General features: G+C 37.1%; 1 protein-coding gene across 1 annotated transcript in view; it reads right to left on the bottom strand.

Annotated features, from left to right (window-relative positions):
• Positions 1–12,037, bottom strand: part of SORCS3 (sortilin related VPS10 domain containing receptor 3) — a 616,732-nt gene that overhangs the window by 25,796 nt on the left and 578,899 nt on the right. The window contains exon 20 of the mRNA XM_003825558.7: positions 10,501–10,634. Within this exon, the coding sequence (XP_003825606.2) occupies positions 10,501–10,634 (134 nt within the window). The remainder of the gene's footprint in view (positions 1–10,500; positions 10,635–12,037) is intronic.

Here is a 12,037-nt window from a genome sequence, read left to right as displayed (position 1 = left end):
TGTTACTACTCAGACATTACAAACAATAAAACTGAGACTCAAAGAAATTAAATGGTTTGACTTCACTAAAGGCATACAGCAAAGAAGATTTGGTCTGGACTCCAACCTAGGTTTGTCTTGTTCTGCAACCACTCCATTCTACTGCCTCTCATGTATTGTCATTCTCTTGGTTCTTTGGGAACAAAACCACTTAGTAAGACCTTAGGGACCTGGGTATTTGTGCAGCATTTCATGCTCAAGCTTTTGGATTAAAAATTCCTAACCAAGGAAATACCTCTCGTCACCATTAATTAAAAAACATAAAATTATAATGCCAGTATGTAATTTAAAAATGCCTTCTCATAATATGGCATAATATATATGAGTTAGGTAGTAGATAGATAGATAGATTGATTGATTGATAGAAAAGTGGAGAGACAGAGAGATACACGGTAGATTTCAAATAATAACTAAGTCATGTTCATATATTACATATTATAGTATCCTTGCTTTAGAGAAATCGATACAAACTCAAATTAAGTGACTCATTCAATTTAACACAGATAATTATTACAGAAGTATAAACTAGAATCCCCAATTGCTTTGTTCATTTATTTGTTTTTAGTCAAATACCTATCAGACACTGCATGGCATTTCAGGTCTTAGAAACAGCACTCAAAGAAAAAAATAGAGCTGTAGAGAAACATTGTGTCTTCTGTTCCTCACAGGCCCCTAACTAAATCACTGTGTTGGTAATAGTCAAGAACTGCCCTTCTTGCACATAGAAGTTTCTTAGAAAAGATCATCATCAGGTAAATGAGCTAGAACAAGAAAGAATTTTCTGACTTGACAGCCAAACCCTCATATCCGCACAGGAGAAATGAACTTAAAATCCTCCTCTTTCTAACTTCTCCCTAAATAATTTTCTCTTTTTCCTTCACTATGTATATCTGCTGGTCTTTGAGGCACAATTTTAGATTATGTAATCTCCAGGAGATAAACACCTCTAGTAGTGCAGCTAAAGCATCTGGGACTGGGGAGAGTGCATGATAAATGGGAATTAGTAGACCCAGGTTTGAGGTTTGAGGTCTGGCTCTGCAACTAACCAAGTGTTTGAATTTGGGATGTTCATCTCAGACAGGGAGCTTAACTTCTCAAATATACTAAATAGGGCTTTATTAAATGACCTATCCTTCTGTTTTCCTGGTGAAGAATAATCCCAGAAATGCAAGTGCATTAGTCATCTATACGGAGAAACTAATTTGAAAATATGAGGCACATATAATGCAAACAGAAAAGGGTTCCTTGGTCCATGAATCTTGCTCTATATTTTACCAACCCACGCTAAATATAAGTTCTAATAACATCATGAAAAGCATCCATTTATTGAGTACATAGTGTGTGCCAAGTAAATAGTATAGTTTTACTATATATTTATGCTATAAAATAGCATAGTTTTCACAACAATAAAGTTGAGATAGGCATTATTCTTTCCACTTTATGGTGAGTCAATTACATCTTAGGACAGATAACTTTATCAAGCTCTCACACAACTAAGAAGTAGCAGTTCTAGAAACTTAACCCATGAAACCCTAAATCCAAGGTCCATGTTCTCTCCACTATATCTTGCTGCCTCCCTAAAAAAAGATCGGGGATAAGTTATCTCCCACTTATGCAGGAGTAAGGATGGGGTGACCTTCTCTTCAGTTGCTATCGACCAGAAACTGAATATTTATTTCCCTTCTCTTTAGATATCCAGCATTTCCAAGTCTGAGGTCGTACCTTACTTAAATTATGGTTTTTAAGTTAAAGCTTTCTCTAGGATAAGCAATGCCAATCACATTATGAGTTAAAAAAAAAAAACCAGAGTTTTCAAAACACACACACACACACACACACACACACAGTCTGAGAGTTCAAAACTCCAGGGGGATTCATAGGAAGCCCCTTCACTTTGTGAATTTTATCACCAGTAGGTGACCACATACTCCCAACAAATGTTAAAGAAAATTGCCCATATGGTTATATCAGGGGAGGGGGAAAATAATTATTTTGAAATACACATCAGAGCACTACATTCTTTTTAATAAGGTCTGCTCTCAGAAGAAACTTATAAATCAGAGCCTAAACTTCAGGAGTTTTATAGTCCAACTAAGCTATGGGAAGTAAAATACACAACACCAGCCCACTTTGTCCTTCCATGTGGGAGAACATAGATACCTACCTACAGCCCACTCTAGCTAATCTAATCAACCTGAGGGATCAGGAGAGGGAGAACAAACAGAAACACCTGTAAATGCCTGAGACCTAATCACAGGTTGATAAAAAGCTTCCCCTCCTTCCATATCTTACCATCACATTACTAAAGACTTATTTACAGCCATTCCTTTCAAACCAGTATATCATGTCTAGCTGTGAAGAAAAAAATTACAAGCCATACTAAAGGGAAAAAACATAGAAGACACAGAGAAAGTATCAGAGTCTGATATAACAGGGATGTTGCAATGACCAGTGCAGAAATTTCAAACAAATTTAATTAATGTGCTAAAAGATTTCATGGATAAGGTAGACAGCATGCCAAAACAGATGAGCAATGTAAACACAAAGTTGAAAATTCTAAGAAAAAAAAAGAAATGCTAGAGATAAAAAACACTGTACTTGAAATTTAAAAATGCCTTTGATGTGTTTATTAGTAGACTGAACACAGCTGAGGAAGAATCTCTGAGCTTCAGAATATCTCAATCGAAAATGCCGAAACTGAAAAGCAAAAAGAACAAAAAGTAAAAAAAAAAAAAAGGAAAAGAATATCCAAGAATGAGGAACAACTAAAAATGGTATAAATGCATGTAATGTGAATAACAGAAAAAGAAACAGAAAAAAATCGGAAATAATAATAACTGAGAATCACAGCAAAGTTATGTCAGACACCAAACCAGACACTCAAAACTCAGAGAACACTGAGACAGATAAATGCTGAAAAATCTACACCTAGATGTATCATTTTCAAACTACAAAAAAAATCAAAGATTAAGAAAAAAAGTCATGAGAGAAGCTAGAAGAAATAAACACCTTACCTATAAAGGAGAAGAGATAAGAATTATATCCAACTTCTCCCCAGAAACCATGTAAGCAAGAAGAAAGTAGAGAGACATATTTAAAGGGTTGAGGGAAAAAAACGCCACCAATCTAGAATTCTGTACCCTGCAAAATTATCCATCAAAAGTGAAGAAGAAAAGAATGTTTTCTCAAACAAAGAAAAAATTAAGAAACTTGTCAGTAGATCTGTTTTGCAAAAATCATTAAAGTTTCTTCAGACAGAAGGAAATATAGGTCAGAAACTTGAACCACATGAAGAAAGGAAGAACACTGAAGAAGAATAAATGAAGGCAAAATTTTTTGACCCAGCAATCCCATTACTGGGTATATACCCAAAGGATTATAAATCATTCTACTATAAAGACACTTGCACATGTATGTTTATTGTGGCACTGTTCACAATAGCAAAGAGTTGGAACCAACCCAAATGCCCATCAATGGTAGACTGGATAAAGAAGATGTGGCACATATACACCATGGAATACTATGCAGCCATATAAAAGGATGAGTTCATGTCCTTTGCAGGAACATGGATGAAGCTAGAAACCATCATTCTCAGCAAACTAACACAAGAACAGAAAACCAAACACTGCATATTCTCACTCATAAGTGGGAGTTGAACAATGAGAACACATGGACACAGGGAGGGGAACATCACACACCAAGGCCTGTCAAGGAGGGGTGGGGGGCTAAGGGAGCAATAGCATTAGGAGAAATACCTAATGTAGATGACAGGTTGATGGGTGCAGCAAACCACCATAGCATGTGTATACCTATGTAACAAACCTGGATGTTCTTCACATGTACCCCAGAACTTAAAGTATAATTAAAAAAAGAAAGAAAAGTATTATTCTCAATTGACTTAACAGAAAAAAAATTTGTTCAACATAAAAATACCAACAAGGTATTTGATTATGTATACTTATGTATATATCTTATGTATGTTTACATACAAGTGAAATGAGTGACAACAGTGAGAGAAGAGGCAAGAGATAAGAATTAATAATTATTTTTACTAAAAGCCACTCTCACTACTATTGAAGTGGTATAGTGTTATTTAAAATGGGCTTGGATTCATTGTAAGTGTATATAGCAAATTCTAGGGCAATCATTTTAAAAAGTTTTTTTTTTTAAAAGTATGAGTGATATACAAAAAAAGAAATAAAATCAATAAGGACATAGTTGATTTTAATAATGCCATCAATCAACTGGACATAACTAACATCTGTAGATTACTTTATCAGACAACAGCAGAATACACATTCTTCTAAAGCCCAAATAGAACATCCACTGAACTAGACCACATCCTGGGCCATAAAACACACTTTAACAAATATGAAAGAATAGAAATCATACAATGTCGGCTCTCAGAACACAATTAAATTGAGCAATAAATAATTAACAGAAAGATAACTAGAAAGTCCCAAAATACATGGAGATTAAACAAGACACATCTAAATAACACATTAGTCAAAAAATAAATGTCAAGAGAAACTAAAAAGTATGCTCAATTACATGAAAATTTAACAAATCTAACATTTGTGGGATGCAGCAAAAGCAGTACTTAGAAGGAAATTTATAGCATTGAGTGTATATATTAAAAAGAAGTATCTAGAATCAGTCATCTAACTTCCCATCTCAGGAAACAAGAAAAAAAAAACTCCAAGGTAAGCAGAAAAAAAGAAATAATAAAAACTAGAACAGAAATCAATGAAACTGAAAGTAGGAAATCAATAGAGAAAATCAATTTTTAAAATCTGGTTCTTTGAAAATATCAATAAAGTTGATAAGCTTCTGGCCAGGCTAATTAAGAAAAAAGAGAGGGGACACAAATTACTAATATCTGAAATGAAAGAGGGGACATCACTACAAATCTTATAGATATTAAAATGATGACAAAAGAGTATGATAAACACTTCTATGGCCACAACTTTGATAACCCAGATGAAATAGATCAATTTCTTGAAAGACACAATCTGTTAAAACTCACACAGGATGAAAAAGGTTATTTGAATAGAACTATATCTATTAAATAAATTGAATCAGTAATTAATAACTTTGCTAAAGAGAAAACACTAGGCCCAGATGGTTTTACTGGTGAATTCTACTAAACATTTAAGGGAGAAATTATGCCAATTTTCCACATCATTTTTCAGAAAATAGAAGAGGATAAAATATTTTCTAACTCATTTAATCAACCAAATACCAAAATCAGCCATCAACCAAATACCAAATACCAAATGTAACCAAATATCAAAATCAGGTAAATATATTACAAGAAAGGAAAACTAATGATCAATAATTCTCAAGAACAAAGATGCAAAAATCCTCAATAAAGCATTAGCAAATTGAATCCAATCATGTATAAAAAATTATACTACATAACCACTATGAGAATTTATCCCAAGGCTGGTTCAACATTTAAAAATCAATTAATGTAATCCATCTCATCAGCAGACTGAAGAAAAACGAACATGATCATATCAACCTATGCAGAAAAAGCATTTAACACTATCCAACACCCATTTATAACAACTCTCAGTAAACTTAGAATAGAGGGGAACTTCCCTGAGATGATAAAGAATATCTACAAAAAACCTATAGCAAACATCATAATTAATGGTGTGAAATTAGAAGCTTTCCCACTAAGATCAGAAACAAAGCAAGGACGTTCCCTCTCACCACTTCTTTTCAACATTGTACTGGAAGTCCTGACTAACGCAATAAGACAAGAAAATAAAGAAAAGTTATATTGGGAAAGAAGAAAGAAAACTATTTGTTCATAGATGATATGATTGCTTATGTAGGCATCTAAGAGAATCAATAACAACAAGCAAAAATCTCCTGGGACTAATACATAATTATAGCAAGGTTATAGGATACAACATTCATATATAAAAGTTGATCACTTTCCTGTATACCAGCAATGAACAAGTGTGATTTGAATTAAAAACACAATACCAAGGAGTTTCAAGATGGCTGACCAAAGGCAGCTCATACTGGTCTTCTCCACAAAGAAGAAACAAAAATAGTGACTAGACAATCACACTTTGAATAGGTCATCTAAGAAAGAATCCTGGAGTTCAACAGAGAAGTAACAGGAAGCACATAAAGCAGTGAAGGACATGGAAGCAAGGCAGCCTGCTTGGCCAGGGTTGGCTGGGAGTTTGGAGAGATTCCCCAATGTGCAAAGGGACTCCCCAATATGAGAAAAGGGTAAGTGAGAGACCAGAAGTCCACATCCTCACCACGGACTCCTACAACCCTAGCCACTGGAGAGCCTCTTGACCATTGTGGGCCCTGAAACTGACATAAGCAGCTCCCTAGAGACTGCAATAGCAGTGCTCCAGAGAGGGAGCTCACACTGGGTTCCACACATCCCAAGTCCAAAGCAGCTGCAGCAAGGTGCCATTCTGAGAACCTAGCTCCCAACAGACTTCACCTTGCTCTGGGGCCCAATGGCGACTACATCTCCTTATTCCTGGAGCCCTGTTGACATCCCCCACAGACAGTCACCACTGCACCTAGCTGCTGCTACGTGGACTAAGGCACAGGCCACTGGCAATGATCACACTTGCCACCAGCAGCTGAGCCACTGTGCATTTATTGCACCCAGACAGAACCCCTCTCCCCACCCATAGCTGCCATTACTGTGGGCTGCTGCCATGGGCTGGGAGGTTAGTGAAGTTTGGGCTGCTACAGTCAAGGCTAAGATATGAGTGAAGAATCAGTTGCCAATAAGGTGGCTGAAGTGCAAGTGAAATATAAGCTTCTGCCAGCTAGGCTAAGATACAAGCAAAATATGTATTTCCCACCCACCTGACTATGGCTGCCACTAAAAGCAACCCTGCCCTCCCCAGTAGCAGGGCGGCAGCATAACCACTCCCACTCCCCAACCTAAGCATCCCACCTGGGGTTTGGAGATCACCCCACCACTGTCTACCACAGCCAGTACCTGCACACAACACCAGGGGGCCTGAGGGTAGGACTTCTTAGCCTGGCTCTACCTCCCCTGAAGCCAGAAGACTCAATCTGAAAGTCCAAGGGTCTCGGGATTACACTGCCTAGTCTACCACAACCAGTACCTCAGCACTCCTCCCAGACACCTGAGGTTGGGCACACCACCCTGCCACTACCACCAGGTTGGGTCCACCATCCTACCACTACCACCAGAGCTAGCACCCATCTGTATTCACTAATTGTAGATATGAAGACTAAACCACTAAGCCCATTGCAGCCACCACTAACATCAGTGGAAACTGCTCAAGACACAGAGGGTTATCGTGCCATTGCTACTACTATCACCTACACCACACCTCCTGCCCAAGGGGCACAGAACCCACTCACCCACCTGGTGCACCACTATGACTACCAGCAAGACCCTTGAAGGCCCAGGAATCAGTGCAGTTGGGCCTTCTAACACCAAGGCCAACATACACTGCTCTGAGGCCCCTAAATAGGCATAATCAGCCCACTGCTGCTACCCTAGGACCCCAGACCCTGGCCCACCTGGCATCCCAGTCCCCAGCAAAAAATTTCCATGGCCTCCACTAACAACTGCCTCCAATCCAGCAAGGGAATCACAGCTGCCACTGATTCTATTTAAGGCAAAATAAATCATACAGACACCATACTAATGCATGCACCCAGAATCAAAGCCAAAGTGCCCTACTCAACCAACACCACAAAAACATCTTCAGGAAAAAGTCTCTCCCTACAAAAGCAAATTCAAAAAATTGGAAGAAGTGACCATTACACCAGCTGCACGGATATCAATGTAAGGACACAGAAAACATTTTAAAAAGCAAGAAAAAGTGACAACTCTGAAGGAACACAATAATTCTCCAGTAACAGATCCCAATCAAACAAAACAATTATAAAATCCAAGAAAAGGAATTCAAAATATTGATTTGAAAGAAGCTCTGTGAGATAAAAAGAGGTTCAAAAATGCAAGGAAAAGAAATCAGGAAAACAATTCAGGATATGAATGAGAAATTTACCAAAGAGACACTATTAAAAAAAATGCAGACAGATTCTGAACAGAAGAACCCACCAAATGAATGACAAAATACATTTGAAAGCTTTAATAGACTAAATCAAGCAGAAGAAAGAAACTCAGATCCTGAAAACAGGTTTTTTGAAATAACCCACTCAAACAAAAATTTTAAGGAAACAATTTTTAAAAATGAGCAAAGCTTATGTGCTATATGGAACACGATACAATGAGCAAATATTCAATTTGCCGGTATGCCAGAAGATAAAAAGAAAATGAAATAATTACAAAATCTATTTAACAAAATAATTGCTGAAACTTTTCCCAAGTCTAGCAAGAGATTTAGATATCTAAAGCAGCAAAAAATGCTGCTTGAACAACTGGATATCCACATGCAAAAAAAAATGAATCTAGGTATAAACCTTATGCCTTCAAAAAATAATCTCAAAATGGATCATAGATCTAAATGTAAAACTCAAAACTATAAAACTCCTAGAAGATAACATAGGAGAAAACATTGATGATGTTGGGTATGGAGAAGTCATTTGAGATACAACACCAATGGTATGATTCATGAAAAAAAGAACTGATAAGCTGGACTTCCTTAAAATCAAAAACTTTTGTCTACAAAAGACACTATCAAGAAGTTGAAAAGATAAGCCACAGAGTGGAAGAAAATATTTGCAGAAGACATATCTGATAAAAGATTATCCAATAATATACAAAGAATTATTAAAACTCAATAAGTAATGGAACAATCTGAATTAAAAATAGGCCACAGACCTTAATAGACAACTCATCAAAGATGTTATATAGTTGGCAAATAAGCATATGAAAAATTTCTCTAAATAATATGTCATCTGGGAAATCCAAATTTAAACAAAAATGTGCTACAATTACATGGCTATTAGAATGACCAAAATCCAGAACATGACACCAGCAAATGCTAGTGAGTATGTGGAGCAACAAGAACTCTCATTCATTGCTGGTGGAAATCCAGAATGGTCCAACCAGTTTGGAAGACAGTTTAGTAGTTTATTTCAAAACCAAACATATTGCTACCATAAGATCCGGAAATCATGCTCTTAGTATTTATCCAAAGTAGTTGAAAACTTATGTCCACAGAAAACTTGCCCATGAATGTTTATAGCAGCTTTATTCATTATTGCCAAAACTTAGAAGCAACCAATATGCTCTCCAATGAGTGAATGGATAAATAAACTGTGATACATTCAGACAATGGGATATTATTCAGCACTGAAAAGAAATGAGCTATCAAGACATGAAAAGACATGGAGGAAACTTAAATGCATATTGCTTAGTGAAGGAAGCCAATATGAAAACAGTACATACTATATGATTCCAACTATATGACATTCTGGAAAAGGCAAAACTACAGAAACAGTAAAAATATCAGTGGTTGCCAAGGATTAAGGAGGAGGCAGGTATGAATAGGTGGAGCACAGAGCATTTTCAGGGTAGTGAAACCCTTCTTTTTGATACGATAGTGGTAGATTCTTGCCATTATACATTTATTCAAACCTATGGAATCTACAAAACCAGAAATGAATCTAAAGTAAACTATGGACTCTGAGTGATAATGATGTATTAATGTAAGTTCATCTATTACAACAAATGTAACACTCTGGTGGAGGATGTTGATAATGGAGGAGGCTATACATGTGTAGAAGCAGGGGATATATGGAAAATCTCTGTACCACCTGTTGATTTTGCTGTGAACTTACAACTCCTCAAAAATGAAGTGTTCGTTATAAAACAGGAATAGAGAAGAACATTACCTCTGAGGAATTCTCAGCCAAATTGCTCCCAGCTTCTATCATACAATTGTGGTCATGCTTGACACAGGTGTTGCCATCACCATGGCTGGAAGTAGGGAGTATATGGCAAGTCCAGAGTTTGGCCTCTTTTGTTCCTTTCTTTGAGATGTGGCAACCTCAGTACCTTGCCTAAAAAGAATGCTAGCATTTCTAGAAGAGCTAGTAAGTATTGATAAAGATTCTTTACCTGGGTTATCTTGTTTAATTTTGGCAACCCTACATTTAGATATCTAGACAGATAGGGCTACTTAATCTCAGAGATGCTAAGTAACTTCTTTGACATTATATAACCAGGCCAAGGCCAAGATTAAAGCAAAATGGAACAAATGAAATTTTAGATTAGAGAAGCAAGAACATGCAGGTTTGCAGAGTTTCTCAAAGCACTCTTTCTTCCTTAGGATTATTTGAAGTTTCCCTAATAAAGTAATGAACTTGGTGTAAAGAGGTATGTTTTATTCAATTTTGTGGGCTCATAGGTTTATTAAGTACCTCTTATTGCCTGCATTCTCAGTGCCCCCTAATAGACACATAAAAGCTGCAACATAGGAGCATTCAGTACAGATCTAATTTGACATCAATCAGAAAGGGCCAAACCTTTGTGCTATTGCCGAACCACCAGAAATAGGTAAGGGTCCCCAGTTGACTGGGCCACACGACTGCACTGATGTTGACCTCCTTATTTCTTATGGCAACAAATGGAACTCGGAGATGAACATGCTCCACAGGACCTAAGGAAACAGAAAAAAAAAGTCAGTGTTTATATTCTGGATGTGGTCAAACTGTATCACACCCCTAGATTCTTAACCTTAAATTCTATTAGCATCTCCTGTAAAAAAGGAAGGGTCACAAAACCATATACATTGGGAGGTGTGTATACACGCTTGAAATGAAGCACTGAATATAACAGGGAACTCAAATCAAGTTTCAGATTTTTTGAGTGGCATCTGAACTAAATTTACATCTGATAAGTCTAACCACAGATGCTTATGAACCTCTAATACAAGGACAAAGCTGATTTACTAGACACTTAGCCAATAAATGGGAAGATAAACAGCAGTCTATTTTGTTATTGATGATTAGCCTGTATTGTGATTTGGGGTCAGTGTATTGTGTGGAAGGCTCTTCCATTATTCTTGATTGTTAATGGGTTTCCATCTCCTTCAACAATTGGCCATTGTGCCTCCTCATCTGCAGTATAGAGTGGGTGTCATTCAGAAACTGGCAAGGCTGTTTTCCAAACAGGGAAAAGTATATCTCCCTAAATCAAACTAGAAACAAATGCCAGGTTCCCAAATAATAAGAAATCTGCTTGCAGAAAGGTAACCAAGCTTCTTATTTTTTCCCTCAGAAAACTGATATAAGCAGCATGATATTCTAAACTAGCAAGTAGAAGAATATACATGAACACACCCTAGGCAATAAGTGAGGATTTTACTTTCCAAACTAAAATGAGAAGAGGACAAAGCTGATGAAACAGTGTTAATGCGGCCGGGCGCGGTGGCTCACACCTGTAATTCCAGCACTTTGGGAGGCTGAGGTGGGTGGATCACCTGAGGTAGGAGTTCAAGACCAACCTGGCCAACATGGTGAAACCCTGTCTTCACTAAAAATACAAAAATTAGCTGGGCATGGTGGCAGCCGCTTTTAATCCCAGCTACTTGGGAGGCTGAGGCAGGAGAATCACTTGAACCCAGGAGTCGGAGGATGCAGTGAGCCAAAATCGCACCATTGCACTCCAGCCTGGGCGACAAGAGCAAAACTTCATGTTAACTAAAAAAAAAAAAAAAAAAAAAGGCGTTAAGGTATCGGTGTTGCATCTGAGAGGTAAATAGTTTTTTAACACTGCAAGATTTTTTCTTCCTTTTTCCCTCCTTTCCTAACTCCTTCCCTTACTTTCCTTTCTATATTTCTGTCTTCCTCCCTCCTTCTTTCTCTTCTTTAATCCTTCCTACATAAACAAATCCAACTAAAATATGTAAATCTCTTCCTATTATGTCAGAGCACATTTTCTTGGTTTCCACCATCATCAATTTGATAAGAACAAGTAATTGAAGTGATTTCTATACAAAGTTCTTTTTTTTTTTTTTTTTTTTTTTTTGAGACGGAGTCTCGCTCTGTCGCCCAGGCTGGA

The sequence above is a fragment of the Pan paniscus genome, chromosome 8 (assembly GCF_029289425.2).
Source record: "Pan paniscus chromosome 8, NHGRI_mPanPan1-v2.0_pri, whole genome shotgun sequence".
NCBI lineage: Eukaryota > Metazoa > Chordata > Mammalia > Primates > Hominidae > Pan > Pan paniscus.
Note: the sequence above shows the minus strand (reverse complement) of the source record. Positions and strands in the feature narration are given on the sequence as shown.